Here is a 24,091-nt window from a genome sequence, read left to right on the forward strand (position 1 = left end):
GCTGTACTTGGCTGGGATCCGACTGATCAGCAAGTTATCATCTACCCAGTGGTACCACAATGCCACATTAACATTGTCCTAGAAGCATAGAAAGCTCAGTAGTCATCTAGCCGTGCTGCAGCCGTAATCATATTTTTCCTTAAAGGGAACCTGTCACCGGGATTTTGTGTATAGAGCTGAGGACATGGGTTGCTAGATGTCCGCTAGCACATCCGCAATACCCAGTCCCCATAGCTCTGTGTGCTTTTATTGTGTAAAAAAAACAGATTTGATACATATGCAAATTAACCCGAAATGAGTCCTGTCTCTGACTCATCTCACGTACAGGACTCATCTCAGGTTAATTTGCATATGTAGCAAATCGGGTTTTTTTTACACAATAAAAGCACACAGAGCTATGGGGACTGGGTATTGCGGATGTGCTAGCGGCCATCTAGCAACCCATGTCCTCAGCTCTATACCCAAAATCCCGGTGATAGGTTCCCTTTAAAGGCTATGTCCACATTTGGGGACACTTTTTTTTTATTTTATTATTGCCTTGTACTCATTTTTAGCTAAAAATCTTTTTTTCAATTTGTCTTTATTAAAATATGGTGTCCTTTTTTCTGTAAATAGATGAGATGTTCTAGAAGCACCCTTTGGATTTTCTCTCTTTTCTGTCAGTTCGGGAGCTGACGGTCTCCTTATCTCTGCTCTCTGACATTATAAACACTCACTATAGCTCAGTTCTTATCTTACTGATATGAATATGGCTTAAATAAGTGTTTATGACCTCTCAGTAGTTTAAAGTTAAGGTTTATTAGATGACTGGCACAAATTGAAAGTGAAAGTACCAATCACACAGTTAAGGCTCATGCACACAAATGTATTTTCTTTCCGTGTCCGTTCAGTTTTTTTGTGGACTGTATACAGAATCATTAATTTCAATGGGTCTGCAGGTACTTCATATGCATTCCATATGTCCGTATTTCCATTCCACAAAAAAATAGAACATGTCCTTTTATTGTCCGCATTACGGACAAGGATAGTACTGTTCAGGGGCCAGCTGTTCTGTTCCGCAAAATACGGAATGCACACAGATGTGTTCATGAGGCCTTAGAGAAACAGTTAACCCTTTGTGACAGAATGGCTCAATATTTTTAATAAGGGCCAACTAAAAATATAGTAAACCTTTTTAGTAGAAATGATTTAACCATAACTGGAAGCTATATAAATACTCCAACAGAACACAGGACGACCATTATAGTTTATAAAACAACAACATTTAGCCATGGGGAGTTACTTTGAATAGAATACACATACTTCTATTGAAATTCAATTGTTGAAGAATAAAGACAAAGGGGCTCATTATTACAAATGTGCCAGAGTGCAGTGGACCCGTCCTTCCACCATGGTCTGCCCGTTGTTTTAAAAAGTGGTGAGAGCAACAGAGAAATGTAAAACGTTTTGTATCCCAGAAAACTGGTGTACAATTCTTTTAAATGAGCCCCTAATTTTCTGTACTATAAGGCCTATGCTATATACCTATGAGTGAACTGGCATTGCTGTAAGTCAATCTAAAATCAGACTTTTACGTTAGTCAACTTTTTAGCACCATGTTGTTTTTAGGTCCATCATTCTGTGTCCTAGAAATAAAACAAGTTTACTGGCAATCTTACTTAAAAATGTTGTGAGTATGCTGCAAGGAAGGTCAGTGCCGCAATGACAAATTTAAGAAGTAAAAGAATAATTTCTGCTCTTACTCTCTGACTGCACCCAAGACGAGAAGTGGGGTTCTAACAGATCGGAGAGCCGGTTACATTATGCTAGCTTACAGCTAAAGGAGCTGTTGTGGACCGAAAACCAACGCGTTTCGAAAGGATTAGCTTTCTTCCCCAGGGATAGGGCCCTCTTGCCTGTGCTTCTCCTTAAGGGGACCCTATCTCTGAGGAAGTAAGACGATCATTTCGAAATGCGTCAGATATTTGGTCCACAACAGCTCCTGTAGCTGTAAGCTATCGTGACGTCACCGGCGCTCCGATCTGGAATGCAAGTTTTTTGGACTAGGAAACTTCCTGCTGGGAGGGCCAAGTTTTTCCAACTACACAGCCTGACTGCGTCCCCCAGACTGGAGGATCGGGACAACTATCAAGTTTTCACCACTACACATCAACATTGCAAACTCTCCTCTACCTCAAATACAGGTAGGTGTGACGGTGTCACATATAGATACTACAGCAGATGTGGTAGAACCCCCACTTCTAGTCATTGGTACTTAGGTGCAGTCAGAGAATAAGCTCAGGAATTCTTCTTTTAATTTTTTTTACCTGTTTTAGAAGTTTTAGCTTTATATGGTTACATAGTTACATAGGTTGCAAAAAGAGTCAATTCCATCAATTTATAACCATCAGTGCCATTTCTAATTAGATAAACATCTAGTACATTTTTTTTATTATTATTATTACATAGTATCTGCCATTACTACCGTACTTCTGGGGGTAAGGCATTCCCTAGTTTGACTACTCTAACTGTAAAGAATTCTTTCCTTTATTGATATCTAAATCACCTTTCCTCCAGACTTAAAGATGTCCCCTGGACCTGTGTAAAGTCTATGGAACAAATAAATCCTGGCAAAATTCTGTATCTACTGTACTATGTGGAGCTTACTGTATACTTTTTTATCATTGAAAGTTAAGTGACAACTCTAGCATTCTCTGCCACACACAGTGACGAGACACAACGAGGAGTCATTAACACCAAGAGTAGGCATTGTGGAGAAAGCTAAAGCCCTTGCCACACTCGGGACTGCCTGCTGGGCACTTGCGAGCTTAGTTGCATATTAGAATAGAGTTAATTTCCTGTGAAAGTCTAAGGGAACGTTAGTGCGACCGATGGAGGAACAAGCAAATGCTCTTTGGTTGGGTGATTGCATCTTTTATGCAGCACTTACCATAGTTGTTGGTGGGCACCACATCTCCCTGTGTAAACAGGGATGCGCTGCCGCTAAACAATGAATCTGTAGGAGGAAGAATAATCACAGTGGTGATTGTTCATCCCTATACAAAGGGAATAATGGCTGCATGTGAATGAAGCTGAAACAGAGGGCAATGGAATTTTTTTTTCTGATATCAAACTATTTGCATAGACACATAGCTGTGACCCACCTGATTAAAGCACCGTTTTTAATTTATTGATCTGAGGCACAGTTCCTAGGTTATGATACGTTTTATTAATATACAAATTAGGCATTTGGTGCAATGAGGGTATCATCATTGCTCCTGTTGCACCTAAGCTCATTTCTGTGGCCAGGCTCACCATCACTGCTTGGATTTACAGGGCTAAGCAGTGGCAAAAAAAGTGAGAGAGGGGCTGACCCCAGAAAGGAGTGTTGCTTGAGTGCAACAAGAGCAATGGTGACGCCCTTTTTGGACCAAAGACCTGATTTGAATATTAAGAAAAAGTATCATAACTTGGGATTGGAGCCTCCGATCAACAAAAGAAAAACAGTGTTTTAATCAGGTGAACCATGTGTATATACAAACAGTTAAATAGTTATGCAAACAGGGCCCTGGTGACAGATTCCCTTTAAATACCTACCTGACTCTTTACTAAATGCCAGCAGCTTGCCCCATCGCCCTGCCACTCTGGTCCTCCGCACAACCTCTGGTGTCTCCATCTTCCAGTCCCTACAATGTATACATCCGCTGCAGCGTGGCCATGGGTCACATGCTCTGCTGCAGCCAATGACTGTCTTCAGCGGTCACATGGTCCCACGGTCACATCACTGCTGAAGCCAGTCTTTGGCTGCAGCAGATCATGTGACCATGGCCACGCTGCAGCGGATGTAAACACTGCAGTTATCAAAACATGGGACCACCGGAGACAGTGAGGAGGACTGGAGCGGCAGAGAGCAGCTAAGTATGAATCCTTAGCTTAGTGATGCAGACTGCTGGCACTTAGTAACATGTCATTATTACTGGAGAACCCCTTTAAGTTATTTCCATTTTAACCCTTTCTACCAGGAGTTTTTTTTTTCTTGCATTTTCGCTCCCCGCCTTCCCAGAGCCATAACTTTTTTATTTTTCCATTCACATAGTTGTATGAGGGCTTATTTTTTGCGGGACAAGTTGTACTTTCCAACTCCACCATTTACTATTGCATAGAATGTAGTGGGAATTGGGAAAACAATTCCAAAGGTGGGGGAATTGGAATATAACACAATTTTTCCAGTTTTATGTTTCTTTTTTTTTTGTTTTACAGCGTTCATTATGCAGTAAAACTGACTTGTGATCTTTATTCTCCAAGTCAGTATGAATCCGGCGATAGCATATATGTATACTATTCCTTGAATTTTGGTGCTGAAAAAAAAAAAAAACTTTTTCTGACCCCTATAACTTTTTTGTAGTTATGTGTGCAGAGCTGTATGAGGGCTAATTTTTTGCAGGCAATCTGTACTTTGCATTGATACCATTCTAGGGCATGTACGAGAAGCTACCAAAAAATGGCAAATCAACCATTGTGAGTCTTTTTTCGTTTCGCCTTTTTCCGAATGGGATTGATACTTTTATATTTTGATAGTACGGGCGTTTACGCACGCGGTGATACCCATGATGTGTATAAATATATATTTTTTTTATTCTAAATTTGGGGAAAGGGCGTTATTTGAAGTTTTATATTTTTTCAATTTTTTAATCTGTAAAAACTTTATTAATTTGTTTTACACTTTTTTATAGTTCCCTATGGACACTATAATAATCAGTCATTCAGGCATTGGAGTCTATGATGATTTTACTACTTTCCTATGGAGCCCTATTACAGGCAAGGGCTCCATAGGAAAGACTGTGCAGCAGCCTTGTGTCATAGACTATGACAGGGGCTGCCGCAAACAAGCTCCAGCTCTTCCGATCGCCGCAAGGGGGGCCAGAGCATAACTGAAAGTGTGTGCTTTTGGTTTCTAGGACGCTCAGATACAGTGGTCAGATTTGAACATGGCATCTGAGGGGTTAAATGTCTGCGATCAGCATTACCGCCAGTCGCAGACATTAGCTGCGAGTGTCTGCGGAGCGGGGGCACCATCTTTAAAGACCCACCATGTGACGTTTCATTATGTCACATGTCGGGAAGGGGTTAAAACAGGATACACAAACTTCAACAGAACCATAACTATTTGCATAAACAAAATAATGATCCTGGCACCGTAGCAATTAAGTAGAACAAATAAGCAGGATATTGATGCAATAAATCTTACTTTTATATTGCAATAATAAAATCAAATATATATTTTTTATTAGGAGATGAATAGAATATATTAAATTCTATACATCACTGCTGTGTTATTTAGGGTATGTTTTGTATCATGGCAATGCAAAAATTCTTTACTTCAACTAGGTAACAGGAAAAATCCATTAATCTACAGTATATAGTTTCTCCTGTAGTCAAGAATCGCCTACAGAACCACAAAAAAAATGAAAAATTAGGAAAAGTAAAGTCCTCATAGTACAAAAGCAACTAAAAATGTGCCACATTAGAGAGAGCCAGAAAAAACAGCAAAGATAAAAATGTGTTTGTCCGTTGTTTGGAATCCAGGGTTGGTATACTGTATATATGGAGCTGAACAGTGAACATTCAATGGGTTAGCTTTATAAATTGAACCTGGTCTGTTGATCAGCTGATCGTCTTGGGTCCAACTTCAGAAACCTGCTTAGCTGACTATACACTTCCTCTACAATGTCAGCTCCAGGGGAAATGCAGTATTGTCTGCCGACCATTCAGAGGAATGGATGGTTCAGGTCAGGTCTGCCGGAGTGATAGAGGCTAGTCTTTGGTCTGGCTAACATATGGCTGTCCCTAGCTTGCCACCTTGTTCTGTCATGTCACTATGGTTTTATAGGGCACAAGTAAAGTGATTGTCTTCATAAGACAACTGCTTTAAGGTTAAGGATCAGTTGGTAGGCACTAGTTCTCAAAAGTTACCATTAATCAGACTGCTTCCAAGTAATGATGGCTGCAGTATGTGTACAATCAATAAGAGCAAAGATGCTTGAGAGTGGTTTTATTCAGATTCAATGAAAGCAACGCTAATACCAATTATAGCAAGTTTTCATACCAACAACCCTTTATCGGGCATGTGTGGGAGGTTTGATGGACATGAGCTCAGGGTCAGTGTGACCAAGGACCTTGTGGGTTCCTAGGGCCACAGAGGCAGCAGTGCAGCAGCACATGCATCTTCTTCTGGATCTCTATGTCCTCTAATCAGCCAGCACTGGATAAAATTTGCAGAACATAAGTTTTAGTCATTGTAACCCTAATGACATTATATCACAGAAGACAAACACACAGACCTACCTACCATATTGCATGTTAATTTATTTATTTGCTTCTTGATGTATAAAAATCTAAGTAAATTTGTTTTCAATGAATATTTCAAGCATTACTGCTGGAGCAGCATTTTGCTTAGAATCACATTTCCCACAGAATAGTATAAAATGCATGTTTATATTTTTGATATATAAATAATGGAGGATCTTTAATATTAAATATATATATATAAACATGTTTGATATTAAAATATTCCTCTATATATGAGACAATAATCAGCTTTCATTGCCCCTGGCACCCTGACTGTGCACAATAGGATGGTCTATGATATTGCATTTGAACTGAGAAACCATAATTGTGCAAGACAATAGTTACTGAGAAAAATGATATATATTTTTTTTATTGAATATTATATCACGCTATCATGTTTCTCAGTCTTCACATATCATGTGGTAAATGAATTATATGGAGGCAAACAACGGTTATGATGTCAATATTTATGCACACTTTTATAGGATGTGAACATGAAACATGAATATGTGTGAAAGTGTTCATATTTGCATTTTTTGGGGGGTACTAACTTTCTTTACAGAGAGCACCTAAAATTGGCGTGAGGAGACTTATAGGACATACATTTGCGATTGTAATCCTTTTAAATAGGACACCACGTCTTAAAAGCGGATTGGTGACAATTTTTTTTAAATTATTGCATTGTACTCATTTTGAGCTAAAAATCTGTTTTTCAAGTGGTCTTTTTTAACAATGAGGAGCTGCTTTCCCTGCACAGCTTTGAGTTTATTTACTAGCAGGATCTGAGGATCTGAGCTGAGGGCTCTTTATCTGTGATCTCTGACCTTATAAACACTGATTATAGCTCAATTCTTATCTTACTGATAAGAATGTGGCCTAAATAAGTGTTTAGGACCTTTTAGTAATTTAGAGATAAGGGTTATTAGATGACCAGCACAAAGTGAAAGTACGATTCCCATAGCTAGAAAAACTGTTAACTCTTTGTGACAGAACGTCTCAATATTTTTAATAAAGACCAATTGAAAAAAAAGATTTTTAGCCCCCAGAAATTATATTAAAAAATTGTCCCCAATTGTACATAGCCTTTAAGATGGGAAGAGCACTTTAAATGAAGACTCAAACAAATGTTGTTCTCTATTTAATAATCCCCCCATACCGCATGTTCCGGTTTTGGGTTGTCCTCTTATATTTTAGATAAGGATAGATATTTCGTTTTACAGTGCATAATGTTAAAGGGAACCTGTCACATTGAACTTGCTGACTGAGCTGAGCAGCATGTTGTAGAGCAGGAGGAGCTGAGCAAAATGGACAGGGACTGGTTCCTTTTAAGTGGCAGTTATATAAACAGGATACAACTTGGCAACCATGACTGTTCTTGGGTTTCAGTATATGGTTGTCATCTTGTTAGAGTGATCAGTAATGTATATACAGGTAGTGTTACCTCCCTGTCTCTCCATGTAAAAAATGCCGGCACAGAAAATATGGCTTCCTTCATTCTGCCACTTTTATTCATTTTTACAGTACTAGGTAAAAATCAGTTAAGGTACTGTAACTGGGGCAATTATCGCCTACATTATCAACCCTTAGGCTGGGTTCACATCATGTTTATGTCTCCGTTTGACGTATACGTTAGAAAATAAAGGATACAAAAACGCAGCACACCATGTTCTTGCACAGTCCTGTAAAAAAAAAGTATACTTTTTTTTACAATGGTAAAAAAAAACTTGTGATGTGAACCCAACCTTAGAAAGACTGTTCCTGATAATTGCCCAATGTAAATGTGTCAAGTGATCAAAGGAACAAAAAAGATCATTTGTTGGCAGCACAATCCTTGTAATCAGGAGATACGTTGTCGCTTGTAATAGAAACGATTGGTCGTGTGAACGATCACATGTTGGGAATGATTGTTCATAGGAATGTTCGTTCTCAAGTCACCCAGTGTCAAAGACCCTTAGACGCGCCTCAATTCATTTCCTAAATGGTTGATCAATGCTGAGTTCAACAAATGTATCTCCCCCTTGTGAAAGGACCCTGAATTTCTTTTATAGTTTACTGTTTGATTGCTTTTTTTTCTTTTATCAATGCAGACCAATTAAAGTGGATTATCCATTACTGCACAGTTTACAACCTGGTGAAAATATGTCATGAGCTTCATTGGGATAACAGTAGAGATGGTCTGAAAATTGCAATATGTACAGCACTGGACAAATGGAAGCGTGTGCAAAGTGACACCCGAGTCCTGGATGCTGAGAAGATAGCAGAGGTTTGTACGGAACACAGTGACTCTATACATAATGTGGGAAATCGACATGAATAATTCTGGCTGTATTTTACAGCCTAGAAATTAAGTGGTAACTTCATGCAAATTGTTTTATGTACATGAAGCTATGAGACATGGTGGTTGCCAGCAATCCAGACACTTGACAGCCCCCTCCCCATTGACTTTTCTAGTGAAGTTGCTACATGGTTATTTCTCTTTTAGTTTAGAGCTGCACTTTGACATGATAGCATGTTTTTCGGTAACATCATGGACACGGTCATTTTTCCATTGTTAAAATGGGGGTTACTAGGGCCAACCTGATGAAATGATTCTGGGGTCCTACCATATAGCTACATATCATATAGCTACAAATATTAGGGTACGTCCACCTGGGACATAAACAGTGGAGATTTTCCGGATTCAAACCTGTGGCAGCAAATCTACAGTGTTTATGTACCAGCACATTTTAAGAAAGTGGACATACTCTCACCTGTTATCTTTTTTTTAGGGTTTAATGTACACGAACATTGCACCAAACTGCATTGAGCACTGATAGACATCAATATTGTAGCCCATCAATACGAATCATTTGGGTCTGAACTCCAGGTCCCCCACCAATTATTACAATGAAAGGAGCTCCTGTTTTCCTGCAAGTCATGCACGTTCCGTTTTTTTTGTTTACATAGACACAGTGGCTTCTCCCATTTTTTGTTTTTGTTTACATCGATGCAGTGACTCCTCCATAAGACGTCTGTGTTGAACACTGCATCTTGTCCCATTTAAAGGGTTTGTCTTGGTTCAGAGCTGAACTCAGACATATCTCCGTTTTCAACCAGGCAGCCCCTCTGAGATAAACATTGGAGCATTTCATTCTCCAATGCTCTCCTTTGCCCTGCACTAAATCGCACAAGGGCAAAGACTTTTTCTGGAGATCCGTTGACGTACCGCGCTCTCCATGGGTAAAGCTAGGCGGAGGCTTCCGCCCAGCAGTAAGCCCGGTGACATCTCCGACACTAATGGGCAGGCTTTAGCGCTGCTCTAGCCTGTAAAACGGCGATGGCAGCGCTAAAGCCCGTCCGCCAGTTCCAGTGATGTCACAAGTAACACTGCTAGGCGGAAGCCTCCGCCTAGCAGTGTAAGAAATATAAACAAACAGCATGAAATGCTCCAATGCTCATATGAGAGGGCCAGCCTGGATGAAAATGGGGATATGTCTGGGTTCAGCTTTGAACCCGGACAACCCCTTTAAGGGCTCTTTCACACCTGCGTTATTGTCTTCCGGCATAGAGTTCCGTCGTCGGGGCTCTATGCCGGAAGAATCCTGATCAGTTTTATCCTAATGCATTCTGAATGGAGTGAAATCCATTCAGGATGCATCAGGATGTCTTCAGTTCCGGAACGGAACGTTTTTTGGCCGGAGAAAATACCGCAGCATGCTGCGCTTTTTGCTCCGGCCCAAAAAACTGAAGACTTGCCGCAAGGCCGGATCCGGAATGAATGCCCATTGAAAGGCATTGATCCGGATCCGGCCTTAAGCTAAACATAGTTTCGGCGCATTGCCGGATACGACGTTTAGCTTTTTTACAATGGTTACCATGGCTGCCGGGACGCTAAAGTCCTGGCAGCCATGGTAAAGTGTAGCGGGGAGCGGGGGAGCAGCATACTTACCATCCGTGCGGCTCCCGGGGCGCTCCAGAGTGACGTCAGGGCGCCCCAGGCGCATGGATGACGTGATCGCATGGCACGTCATCCATGCGCATGGGGCGCTCTGACGTCATTCTGGAGCGCCCCGGGAGCCGCACGGATGGTAAGTATACCGCTCCCCCGCTCCCCGCTCCTACTATGGCAACCAGGACTTTAATAGCGTCCTGGGTGCCGTAGTAACACTGAAAGCATTTTGAAGACGGAACCGTCTTCAAATGCTTTCAGTACACTTGTGTTTTTCTGGATCCGGCGTGTAATTCCGGCAAGTGGAGTACACGCCGGATCCGGACAACGCAAGTGTGAAAGAGCCCTAAGTGAAAAAGCACAGATAGTCATGTGTACATGGATGAAGGGGATGCAGAACTAATAGAAGCGCAATGTCCCCTTTAGTATGATGAGTGTCATGAGCACTGGACCCCCGCTAAACAAATATTTATGGCCTAAATTCCAATAGCAATTGATATGTTGTGCAGGCAGCAAGATGATAAATTCAGATACACAACAGTATAGAGGAATCGATGAAAGCAGATGTTACCTGCAGTCCTATGTAACATCACAGATCACACAGTTATAACTCTGAGTACAGACAATGTAGTAGATGTCACTTGCAGTCCTATGTAACACCACAGATAACACACAGTGATACTTCTTTGAGTACAGATAATGTAGTTCACGTTACCTGAAATCCTAAGTAACACTGAAGGGTACAGATAATATAGTAGATGTTACCTGACACTAAATGGTTTGAAGGGAGCCCCCTCCTCCACCACCCATACACTGACTGAGGGGGTGTGCTATTGTTATATGGGGGTGACAATAGAGTCCGGGGGGGTGGTATTTTTATACCCAACCCCATTCCCATGTACGTTGTGTCCTTCTAAGGCTGAGCCCCTCTAATGTTGCAGCACAGGGCCATCCAGTCACAGCCAGCTCTAGACTGTGTGCTGGGCTGACGCCATGAAGTCCTTCAGGGGAAAACAAGCTTAGCACTGATTGGCTGAGGCTTAATTTTGAGATCATGTAGATTTCCTGGCTCCGGGCAGCAGTTAATTCTTATGACTGTCTTCACCCTCTGTCACTCACCTTATTGCAGAGAGTGAAGAAGCAGAGTGTCAATGACACCCAGGAATGTCAGAGATCAGTGTCAGTGGGCCCATCGGAGGATCCTCCAGTCCTCAGGTGGGACAGTTTAACACCTCTTTTTTTCATAGAGAATCAGTGATGTTGAAATGTTGTGACAGGGTGATCATGTGAATGTGGAGCTTAAATAGGACCTTTCATCTGGCAAAAAATTGTGAACTAAGTGTTATGATCTGTACAGCGGCGCCCAGGGATCTCACTGCACTTTTATCTGTGGGCGCCACTCCGTTCTCCTGCTATGCCCTCCGGTATGTTCGGTCACTGGGTTATAGTAGGAGGAGACTGCCCTTGTTCTCCTGGGCGTCTCCTTCTCCTAGGCTGTAGAGCTGGCCAATTGCAGGGCAGAGCTCACAGCCTGGGAGTCTTTTTTCTCTCAGGCTGTGAGCTCTGCGCTGTGATTGGCCAGCGCTACAGCCTAGGAGAAGGAGACACCCAGGAGAACAAGGGCAGTCTCCTCCTACTATAACCCAGTGACCGAACATACCGAAGGACATAACGGGAGAACGGAGCGGTGCCCAGGGATAATAGTAAGTGCAGTAAGATCCCTGGGAGCCGCTGTATATATCAGGATACTTAGTTCACAATGTTTTGCCAGATGAAGGGTCCTCTTTAAGCCTTAAATGAATTTTATTGGACTTAAATTGATGGCCTTTGTTTAGGATACTCCATCAGGCATACGGACCCAAATCAATTTTTTTAAAAATTTGCTGAAATTTATTTTAAGAAATTTGCTTATCCCTAATATATATTTCATGTCAAACAGCAAATTTCTGTGTCCAGTCCACACACAATGTCTTCTGCTGTATGTAGATTAGTTTACAAAAATTGCTAAATTGCAAAATATTACAACAGTCTACTCCTGTCATGCTGTGCTGAAAATGATCCTAATGCTTCAGAAAGGTGAAAATAAATATTGAACAGAAGAGAAAAGCATGCCATTTTTCTGAGCAATAAAAGTTTATGAAAAATAGTGTATAATGCAGAAAATGATACGCAATCATTTGAGCTAGACTCCTTTGTTTAATCAATTTAACAGCATATGTTGGCAAAACTCTGCACTTCCACTGAACATTACCACCCTCAACCATCTGCTGCTGTATCTAAATAATTTATATGTAGCATTAATCAGATTGTATTTTTAGACACCGCAGATGCTATGAATGTAACTTTGTTAATTTAGAAAAATAGTTGGCTTCTGAGAGACATTAACGAAATATTGAATTACTTAGCCTTTTATGCTGCATAAATTTTCTCATTTTAATGTATAAATAGTACAGATTGACAAGACAATCCAAATTAATAGCAGGATACATTAGTCCAGGCAGACAATTAAGTTATTAGAAACAATGAATTTATTTGGTAAATTTTCCTTTAATGATATGATAATGAAACATTTATCACTCTATTGCCGTGTTAACACTCTCCTATTGTCTAGTAGTGAAGAAGAGAGCTAATAAAATAAAACTAACAATAAAAAACAAGCCGCTGTACACAATTTGCCAGATATAGATGATGCAGTGCAAGGGCAGTGGGCTTAATGAATGGTTGTCCTCTTCTGTTATATTGATAGTCTATCTACAGGAAAAGTCATGAAAATCGGACTGGTGGTCAGATGTTTGAGAGTAGTTATGGACCTGGAAGTAGGCATAACAACTACATAGCTAATTCTTTTATTTAGAAGAATGCTCCCATTCACTTCAGTGGATACAGTACTACACTAACCAGCTCTGTCCACTACGCTGTGCCGTTCCAGTGCCTCCTGATGCCAGCAGAGCTACTGCTGAACTGCTGGTGTTGGAACCCTACTGATCAGATATGGCTGGCCTATCCTGAGGATAGGCCATCAATATAGTCCTCATGCACACGACTGTATATTTCGTCTGCATCCAATCTGCATTTTTGCGCACAGTCCCATTCATGTCTATGGGGCTGCAAAAATGTGGACAGCATTTAACGCATAGCCAGTATCCATATTTTGAAAAAGATCCATGGTTTACGGGCCACAAAATATGGCCGTGTACATGGAGCCTAAAAGGATTGGGCAACACGCTTTTAGGCTGCGACTGTACGCTGTACTACCCACAGAGGAACCCACCTTGAAGGGGTGGTGCAGTGACTTACATTGATGACCTATCGTCAGGATAGGTCAGCAATATCTGATCAGCAGGAGTCCAACACCCCGCACCTCCACCGATCAGCTGTTTGACGAGGAGGCGGTGCTCTGTGTGAATGGAGCTGCGGCCTAGTGTAATTATAAGCACTCACTCCATTCAAGTGAAAGGAGACAGTATTCTTCATTAGAGACAAAGTGCAGGGTCATTAACAGGAAGCACCACCACTCACATGGAGCACCGCCTCCTCTTCAAACAGCTTATCTGACACCCGGCACCCCACCAAACTAATATTGATCATCTATCCTGAGGATAGGTCGTCAATATATATTGCTGCACAATCCCGTTAAGTTGCTCTGAAAATCAGAGGGTTAAAAATGTAAGGAGTGCAAGGAATGGAAATATTCCATCCCTTACCCATAAAATATTTAGTGCACAAAGGGGTACATCAGAGCACTGTGTGTGTGTCTATACAATATTGTAAAATGTTGTTTCATACAATACAAGCAGTAAAAGGGTATGGGTTTTGCAGTGGCTTTCTGCTGAATTGTGGCTAGAACATGTGTGCAGATTGAAAACCAGTCAGCTTACACTGTAGGTTTTCTCAGTAGCACGTGGATGAGATTTCTGTAATTGCAGCCACTTTGCTTGTACTGTAAATGCTGCAAACTGTCTGCCCAAATTTCACTTTGGTGTACCACCTGAAATACCCAAAGCAGCAAGACAAAGTCTTTTTTTTTATGTACTTCTAACAAAAGAAATTATTTAATATGTTACAGAAAAGGTGGTTGTGCATCTTTTAAATATATATTAGAAATCCACAGCACTCCAACTGATAAGTTGCAAAATAAAATTGTTTTTATTCACCCGTATGTACAGCTACTATCGCTGCTTGATGAAGGTCCTGTGATAGGACTGAAACGTATCTGCTGTACTGTACATATGGGTGAATTTTGTACCATATCAATTGGAGTGTCGCAGACTTCTACTTTATTATTTGGATCATTTCATGATCTTGGTACTCTGGCCCTGGATCTCTTCTGATATATGAAGTGCTACTGGGTTTTTCTTTATATACAGTAATTGTATATAAAGTTGAAAGCAAAAGTTTGGGCACCCCTCGTCAAAATTACTGTTACTGTGAATAGTTAAGCAAGTTGAAGATGAAATGATCTTCAAAAAGCATAAAGTTAAAGATAAAACACACGATTCAACATTTTAATCAATATCAGTGTATTATTTTTGGCTTTCTACCATTTCAGAGTGAAAAAGGAAAGGAATACCTTAGCAAAGTATTGGAACCCAAGTAGATTTGAGCTCTCAGATAACTTTGACTGAGGTCTTAGACCTTAAATAGCCTGTTAAATGGGTTCTCTGGGAATTAAGAAAATGAAAATACTTAAATATTACTTTATTATAAATATATTCTCAAATTCTTTTATTATTTATAATGGTCTTGTTTTGTCTGGGGAGCAATCATCAGGGGAAACAAAATGGCCGCTTTCCCATTAGTTCAAACAAAACCTGTCCTAATCACACATGAGGACAAATGTAAGGAGTGCAAGGAATATAAATATTGAATCCCTTACCCATAAAATATTTAGTGCACAAAGGAGTACATCACTGAGGTAAAGAGCTGCCTCATCCTCTCTACTTGTCAGGGATTATGACCCTGAATACAGATGATAAGAACTTTAGCTGAATTTCTGGGGAATTTAGTTCATGAGGAGACATAAAGTACAGAGAGGACGGACAGGACAGGCTGTGGTAATGTGTTGCTGTGGTAATAGAGACTGTAAACAAGTGCTGCTGCTCATTAGCCACACCTCACCCTTCTCTCATGTCTCCTCATTTTATCCATTCCCACAGAGATTCATCTGTATTCAGGATCATGATTCCTGACACGCAGAGAGGAGGATGAGGCAGCACTATGGCTCATTGTAGTGAAGTAACTTGTCCTCCTGTGTGATTAGGACAGATTTTGTGTGTACTGATAGGACGGTGGCCATTTTATTTCTCCTATTGATTGCTCCCTAGACAAAACAAGCCATTCTAATTAAGGAAAGGTATTTGTGAATAAATTTATTAGGCTACTTTCACACTTGCGTTCGGAGCGGATCCGTCTGGTGTCTGCACAGACGGATCCGCATCTATAATGCAAACGTTTAGATCTGTTCAGAACGGATCCGTTTGCATTACCATGAAAAAAAAAAATATATATATATTTTTTTTTTTTCCATGATAGTGCAAACGGATCCGTTTTGACTTTACATTGAAAGTCAATGGGGGACGGATCCGTTTGAAAATTGAGCCATACTGTGTCAACTTCAAACTGATCCGTCCCCATTGACTTACATTGTAAGTCTGGACGGATCCGTTTGCCTCCGCACGGCCAGGCGGACACCCGAACGCTGCAACGCTGTTCGGGTGTCCGCCTGCTGAGCGGAACGGAGGCCAAACGGAGCCAGACTGATGCATTCTGAGCGGATCCGCATCCACTCAGAATGCATTAGGGCTGGACGGATCCGTTCGGGGCCGCTTGTGAGAGCCTTCAAACGGAACTCATAAGCGGAGCCCCGAATGCAAGTGTGAAAGTAGCCTTATAAAATAATATTTAAGTATTTTCATTTTTTTAATTCCTGGAGAATCCCTTTAAGGTTAAGGCTTGTTCACAGTCATTGTTAAGAAAGGCCAAGTGATGCAACTTTCAAAGGTTTATAAATACCCAGATTCCTCTAACTTTGTCTCAAAAACAGCAGCCATAGGTTGTTCTAAGCAGCTACTTGAAGAAAAAAAAAATGGTTGGGGCCCATAAAGCAGGAGAAGGCTATATAATGATAGAAAAGCGTTTCAGGTTGCCATTTTCTCAGTTTGAAATGAAAGTAAGAAATTACAGTTAATAGAAAGACTGGAGGTCAAGAGAAATGACAGGTCAGAGACAGCTGCTCGTAGGATTGCTAGAAAGGCAAATCAGAACCCCCGCTTGACAACCTTCAGGAAGATTTAGCAGACTCTAGTGTTGTGATAAATTGTTCTACTGTTTAGCGCTGCATAAATATGGCCTTAATGAAACAGTCATCAGAACAAAACCTCTCCTGCATCCTCACCACAAAATTCAGCATAACAAGCCTGATCCATTTTGGAAACTAGTCCTGTGATTTGATGAGATTGAAATAGGACTTTTTGGCCACAATGAGCAAAGGTATGTTTGTAGAAAAAAGGGCACAGAATTTCATGAAAAGAACACCTCTCCAACCATTAAGCATGGGGGTCGAGCAATCATGCTTTGGGGTTGTGTTGCAGCCAATGGCATGGGGAACATTTTACGGGTAGAGGAAAGAATAGATTTTCTGAAACACCAACTGTAAAAAAGCTGAAGTTGAAAAGAGGATGCCTTCTACAAATGGATAATGATCCTAAATACACCTTACAATCTACAATAGACAACCTCAAAAGGTGAAAGTTTAATGTTCTACCATGGTCCTCACAGTTCCCTGATCTGAACATCATTAAAAATGTGTCAATAGACTTCAAAAGAGCAGTGTCTGCAAGACAGCCCAGGAACCTCACAGAAATTGAAGACTTTTGTAAGGAAGAATAGATGAAAATCCCTCAAGCAAGTATTGAAAAACTCTTGGCTGGCTACAAAAATAGTTTACAAGCTGTGATACTTGCCAAAGGGGGTGCTACTAGATACTAACCATGCAGGACACCCTAAGTTTTGCTTCGGGCCCTTTTCCTATTTTTGTTATTTTGAAAATGTAAAAGATGAAAAAAAAAAAAAAGTTTTCTCTTAAAATACAAAGAGAATGCCTTTTGGAAATCATTTAATCTTCAACTTGCTTAACTTAGCATTTATTGTCAGCATAAACAGGCAGCAAATGTACAGAATGCACGGTTTAGGCTCCATTCACGCGTCCACAAGTGTTTTGCAGTCCACAAATTGCAGATCCGCAAAACACGGACACCGACCATGTGCGTTTCGCATTTTACGGACCGCACATGGCCAGCATTTTAAATAGAAATGCCTTTTCTTGTCCGTGTCTGTGGACAAGAATAGGGCATGTTCTATTTTTTTGCAAAACGGAAGTGCGGATGCGGACAGTGGCCCCATTAAAAATGAATAGGTCCAGATCCATTTCGCAATGTTGCGGAACAGATCCGGACCCATTTTGCGGACGTGTGAATGGACCCTTAAAAAAATAAAATAAATAACATAAAGAAACTCCTGCTCTTCCAAACGCTAACTAGACAGTAACGTCCCTGACTGTCCCAAATACAAAAGAGTAACAGCAACCTGTACCTTCTGCTCACACACAGAGCAACCATCATTTGGCTCTCCATCACATAATGCAGCCTGGGTCTTTAACCCCTTAAGGACACAGCCTTATTTCACCTTAAGGACCAGGTCATTTTTTGCAAATCTGACCAGTGTCCCTTTATGTGGTAATAACTTTAAAACACTTTCACTTATCCAGGCCATTCTGAGATTGTTTTGTTGTCACATATTGTACTTCATAACACTGGTAAAATGGAGTAAAAAAAAAAAAAATTACCAAAATGTTGGAAAAATTAGCAAATTTCCAAGTTTCAATTTGTCTACTTATATAATACATAGTAATACCTCCAAAAATAGTTATTAGTTTACATTCCCCATATGTCTACTTCATGTTTGGATAATTTTCGGAATGCTATTTTATTTTTTGGGGACGTTACAAGGCTTAGAAGTTTAGATGCAAATCTTGAAAATTTGCAAACATCATTAACCCTTTAGGTGTTTCCCGAGAGTTGATGGCAAATGGAGATGAAATTTCAGAATTTAAATTTTTTGCCAAATTTTCCATTTTAATCAATTTTTCCAGTAACAAAGCAAGGGTTAACAGCCAAACAAAACTCTATATTTATTGCCCTGACTCTGCGGTTTACAGAAATAACCGATATGTGGTCATACACCACTGTACGGCCCCACGTCAGGGCGTAGAGGGAAAGGAGCGCTTTTTGGTTTTTGGCAGGCAGATTTTGCTGGACTGGTTTATTTAAACCATGTCCCATTTGAAGCCCCCTGATGCACCCCTAGAGTAGAAACTCCAAAAACGTGACCCATTTTGGAAACTACGGGATAAGGTGGCAGTTTTTTTGGCACTATTTTAGGGTACATATGATTTTTGGTTGCTCTATATTACACTTTTTGTGAAGCAAAGTAACAAAAAATAGAAATTCAGAAATTTCATCTCCATTTGCCATTGACTCTTGTGGAACACTTAAAGGGTTAACAAAGTTAGTAAAATCCGTTTTGAATACCTTGAGGGGTGTAGTTTATTAAATGGGGTCACTTTTTGGAGTTTATACTCTAGGGGTGCATCGGGGGGGGGGGGGGGGGTGTCAAATGGGACATGGTGTCAAAAAACAAGTCCAGCAAAAACTGCCTTCCAAAATCCATATGGCATTCCTTGTGCCCATACAGCAGTTTACGACCACATATAGGGTGTTTCTGTAAACTAAATAACCAGGGCAATAAATATTGAGTTTTATTTGGCCATAGTGAGAGCCATATTATTATTTTTTTTTGGGCGATTGTCTTAGTTAGGGTCTCATTTTTTGCAGGATGAGATGACTGTTTTAATGGTATGATTTTGGGGTGCATATACCTTTTTGATCGCTTGCTATTACACTTTTTGTGATGTAAGGTGACAAAATTATGGCTTTTTTTACACCATTTTAATTTTTTATTTTTACGTTGTTCACCTGAGGAGTTAGTTCATGTGATATTTTTATAGAGCAGGTTCTTACGGACATGCCAATACCTGATATGTGTACCTTTTTTTTTTTATTAAGGTTTACACAATAATATAATTTTTTAAACCCAAAAAAATTGTTTTAGTGTCTCCATAGTCTGAGAGCCATATTTATTTATTTTGGGGCGATTGTCTTATGTAGGTTGATTTGCATATATCTCCCTAACACGTGTTGGGACTATATATTATTTTATTTACAATTGGCCACTAGGACCATAGGTGTCCATGAGCTAACAGGTATTATTCATTATAAAATATAACGTTTATTACTTGTCCTTAAAAGTAAATTATTTAGAACTCTAAAGTTAAAATTTTCAGCTATGCCTGCCTGCCATGTATTGATAATAGCATAGGATCTGAAAGTTGGGCACGTCCACTAGAGGGCACTATACACTTGTAGATATTTTTCTCTTTACTTTCTTTATTATGGCATCCTCTATGCTCAGATAATGCACGCTGTTGTTTTCACAGCGTGCTGCCTGCTACCGCAATAGCCTTAATGGACTAAATACCTCTTCCTAATATATCTCCCAGACCTTGATGCAGACCAGACATACGCTGGCTAAAACACTAATATCGTTTGCTGCCCCCTGACATGTTTTGCCAAACACTTGGCGTCTTCAGGGGGATGGGCACCATGCTTCACTGATGAGGTGGTATGCTTAGGATCATGAGCAGTTCCTTTTCTTTTCCATACTCTTCTATTCCCATCACTCTAGGACAAGTTGATCTTGGTCTCATCTGTCCATAGGATGTTGTTCCAGAACTGTGAAGGATTTTTTAGATGTCGTTTAGCTAACTCTAATTTGGCCTTCCTGTTTTTGAGGATGACCAATGGTTGACATGTTGTGGTGAACCCTCTGTATTCACTCTGGTGAAGTCTTTTCTTGATTGTTGACTTTGACACACATACACCTACCTCCTGGAGAGTGTTCTTGATCTAGCCAACTATTGTGAAGGGTGTTTTCTTCACCAGGGAAATAATTCTTTGGTTATCCACCACAATTGTTTTCCGTGGTAGTCCAGGTCTTTTGGTGTTGCTGAGCTCACCGGTGCGTTCCTTCTTTTTAAGAATGTTACTAACAGTTGTTTTGGCCAGGCCTAATGTTTTTGCTATCTCTCTGATGGGTTTGTTTTGTTTTTCCAGCCTAATGATGGCTTGCTTCACTGATAGTGACAACTCTTTGGATCTCATCTTGAGAGTTGACAGCAACAGATTCCAGATGCAAATAGCACACAAATAGCACACTTGAAATGAACTCTGGACCTTTTATCTGCTCATTGTAATTGGGATAATGAGGGAATAACACACACCTGGCCATGGAACAGCTGAGAAGCCAATTGTCCCATTACTTTTGGTTCCTCAACAAGTGGGAGGCACATATTTAAACTGTTGTAATTCCTACACCGTTCACCTGCTTTGGATGTAAATACCCTCAAATTAAAGATAACGGTCTGCAGTTAAAGATCTTATTAGTTTCATTTCAAATCCATTGTGGTGGTGTATAGAGCCAAAAATGTCCCAATATTTATGGAACTGACTGTATAATTGTGTTGGTTGGTTGGATCAACGGGGCTTTGTAGCACCACTCATTTGTTAAAGGTACAGTGAGCGACTATTACCTTTCTCTTTTCTTCATACTTACTGTACTTGCTCCCCACTGCTCTGGTCTTCTGCGCTGCCCTCGCTGTCTACATCTTCCAGTCCCCATGCTGTCAGTGCATGGCCATGGTCACATGCACCTCTCCAGCCAATTGCTGGCTTCAGCAGTGACATGCTGCTTGTGGCCACATCACTGCTGAAGCCAGTCATTGGCTGGAGAGGTGCATGTGACCATGGCCATGCACTGCCAGGTGTAAACAGCGTGGGGATCGGAAGATGGGGCAGTGCAGAGGACCAAAGTGGCAGGGAGCAGGTAAGTATAACTCTTCGGTTTCAGGGGCTATGCTGCAGGACGATATTCAGGACAATTACTGGGAAAAAGTGTTTATAGGAGTGCTCATATTTTATATCTGGCTGGTATAATCGTGCCGCTGATCAGTCGATAAACAAGAAATCGCTCGTTTGTTGGCTGATTTGCATATTTTATCAGGATGAAGGGTTTACAATTATCTGCAGCACATCTCCCTGTGTAATCAGGGATGTCCTACCAATAATCAATATAACTAAATGAAGGCGTAATGACTGTGATAGTGATCATTCCTCCCTAATCACTTTGCTTTGGCTTGTGTAATTGGCTGATGCAAATGAGCGCCGATCAAATTTTTTTTTATTTGCAGCCCCTTGAAATAGAGCAATGTGACAATGCGGCCCTCAGACCAAAAAAGGTTGTGCACCCCTGGACTAGAGCCTCTGTGAGATTGTCAGCTTTAAAACAAGACCTGCCATGATTCTCTAGCTGTTACACAGCCTGGGATCCAGCCATCAGTAGCAAGGAGGTATGAAGCACGTCCTTGGCTACTGAATGGGGGTTTTCTGGGGTACCATATTGATGAGTCGGATTACTGGAGGTTTAACTCTCGGAATCCCCCAGCAATCAGATGTCCCAAGTGAATGGGACAAAGCTTCAATACTCGGCACAGTCACTACTAACTGAGGAGAGGCCATTAATATAATGTCAGAAAACCCTTTAAAGAGGTATTTTCAGTTGAGATTTCTATTATTGCTCAAACCTATTCTACATTACAGAATCTACCCCTTCTTCCCCAGGCCAGTTTTCACCCTCCTGCCCAGGCAATTTTTTGCAAATCTGACGTGTCACTTTTAGGGATGAGCAAATCAACTTCGGATGAAACATCCAAAGTCCATTCGCATAGAACAGCAGCAGCTCCGTAAAGTATTAGAATGTATTGGCTCTGATGAGCCAAAGTTATTGTTGGCGCAATAACTTAATAAATTAATTTGCACTACAAAAAAACATTTCCTGAACTCGGGTTCATTTCCAAGTGTAAATGATTTTTTACAGTACAAATTAATTTATGAAGTTATTGCACAAAGTCTTGCGAGACTTCCCGAAGCAATAACTTCGGCTCATTGGAGTTAATACATTCTAATACTGTACGGAGCTCATCTGTCTCCTTTGGCCTTGAGATAGTCTGCAGATGCTCTGCAGACTATCTAATCTAGTCATGATTCTGGGAAGCGCGCTAGTTCTGGGCGTGCAGCCAAAGAGTGAGCAAGAAGACAAAATAGATAAGGATAAGGGGAGTATAAGGGACCATCCCTCTTCTGTACCAATCAATGTAAATGTCAAATGTTATGTTTATGGTTTATGAAGGTTGGCTTGTATCCGCCACCTTAACCTTAAGTATTATATAATCTTATAAACTGTTTTATTAAAGTGGAATCATCTTTTTGGACACATACTTTTTGGCTCTCAAATTATTCTCGTATGCAAACTCTGTAACTTTCGACTGATTTGGATTTCACATGATAAGTGGAACCTGATTAAGGTTCGATAACAACAGGTTTTTTGGAGTCGATAGTGTCATAATAAAAACCTTTTTCATTGCCATATTCTGGCCCCTATTACTTTTTTCAGTTATATATACAGAGCTGTATGAGAGCTCATTTTTGAGGGGCGATCTGTACTTTTCAGTAATACCATTTTGAAGTGTGTGTGACTTTTTGATCGCTTTTTATAAAATTATTCTAGGGAAGTGAAGTAACAAAAAATGGCAAATTGACCTTTTTTTTTTTTCCTATGACACCGTTCGCTGTATGGGATACATATTGTTATATTTTAAAATAGTACAGGCGTTTTCGCATGTGATGATGCCCATGGTTATGTATTTTTATTTTGATTTTTTGGGAAAGGGGGTGATTTGAACATCATAGAACACTTCATTATTTAAATAGCCATCATAGAACACTCCATTTACAATATACCAATACAGTGCTGCCACCTACTGGTCTGTATTAGTATATTCTAGTAAAAGCTACCGATAAAATCTTAAAGGCTAAGGGCTCATGCACACAAACATATTTTCTTTCCGTGTCCGTTCCATTATTTTTTTTTGCTGATCGTATGTGAAAACTATTCATTTCAATGGGTCCGCAAAAAAAAATGGTTACTCGTTTCCATATGTCTGCATGTCTGTTCTGCAAAAAAATTGAACATGTCCTATTAGTGTCTGCATTATGGACAAGGATAGGACTGTTCTATTAGGGGTCAGCTGTTCCATTACACAAAATACCGAATGCACACAGACATCATCCTTATTTTTTGCAGACCGCAAAATACATACGTTGGTGTGCATGAGCCCTAAAAAGAATTTTATCAAAAAAGTGTTGTTCTTAGAGAGACTGGTTATTGCCAGAAGTTGGATATTGACTGAACGCTATGTATATCAAAGAAAGAAATTTGTATATGCCAATAAGAAAAACCAATGCCTCCTTATTACTATTTTTCTCTCTTCTGCAGGGCAGTCCTTGGGTAAGGGAGATGGGAAGCTATTGGAAGGGAATAATGGAAAATAAATATATTGCCTTATAATTGTAATGTTTTATACATTTATCACTAATGAAAAAAAATCTGACTGTGTTCTGATATTAAGAACTGCATTTGCACGGACGACATTCTGTACTTATCAACTTCACATTGAATGACTGTTCGTAGAATGACGTTTGTCTTTTATTTGCTACGGATGCTTGTATACCGTACCTAGATAGATGTAAGATTTCATGGTAACTCCCTTGCAACTGAGGTCCCCCAGACCTGAGCTCAAGGCCATATGTCTGAATACCTGAAATT

General features: G+C 40.3%; 1 protein-coding gene across 3 annotated transcripts in view; it reads left to right on the forward strand.

Moving 5' to 3' along the window:
• Nucleotides 1–24,091, forward strand: part of TMEM232 (transmembrane protein 232) — a 210,074-nt gene that overhangs the window by 87,543 nt on the left and 98,440 nt on the right. For all 3 annotated transcript variants that reach the window (XM_044291232.1, XM_044291238.1, XM_044291243.1), the window contains one exon: nucleotides 8,415–8,590. In XM_044291232.1, the coding sequence (XP_044147167.1) occupies nucleotides 8,415–8,590 (176 nt within the window). The remainder of the gene's footprint in view (nucleotides 1–8,414; nucleotides 8,591–24,091) is intronic.

The sequence above is a fragment of the Bufo gargarizans genome, chromosome 1, assembly GCF_014858855.1.
Source record: "Bufo gargarizans isolate SCDJY-AF-19 chromosome 1, ASM1485885v1, whole genome shotgun sequence".
Classification (NCBI taxonomy): Eukaryota; Metazoa; Chordata; class Amphibia; order Anura; family Bufonidae; genus Bufo; species Bufo gargarizans.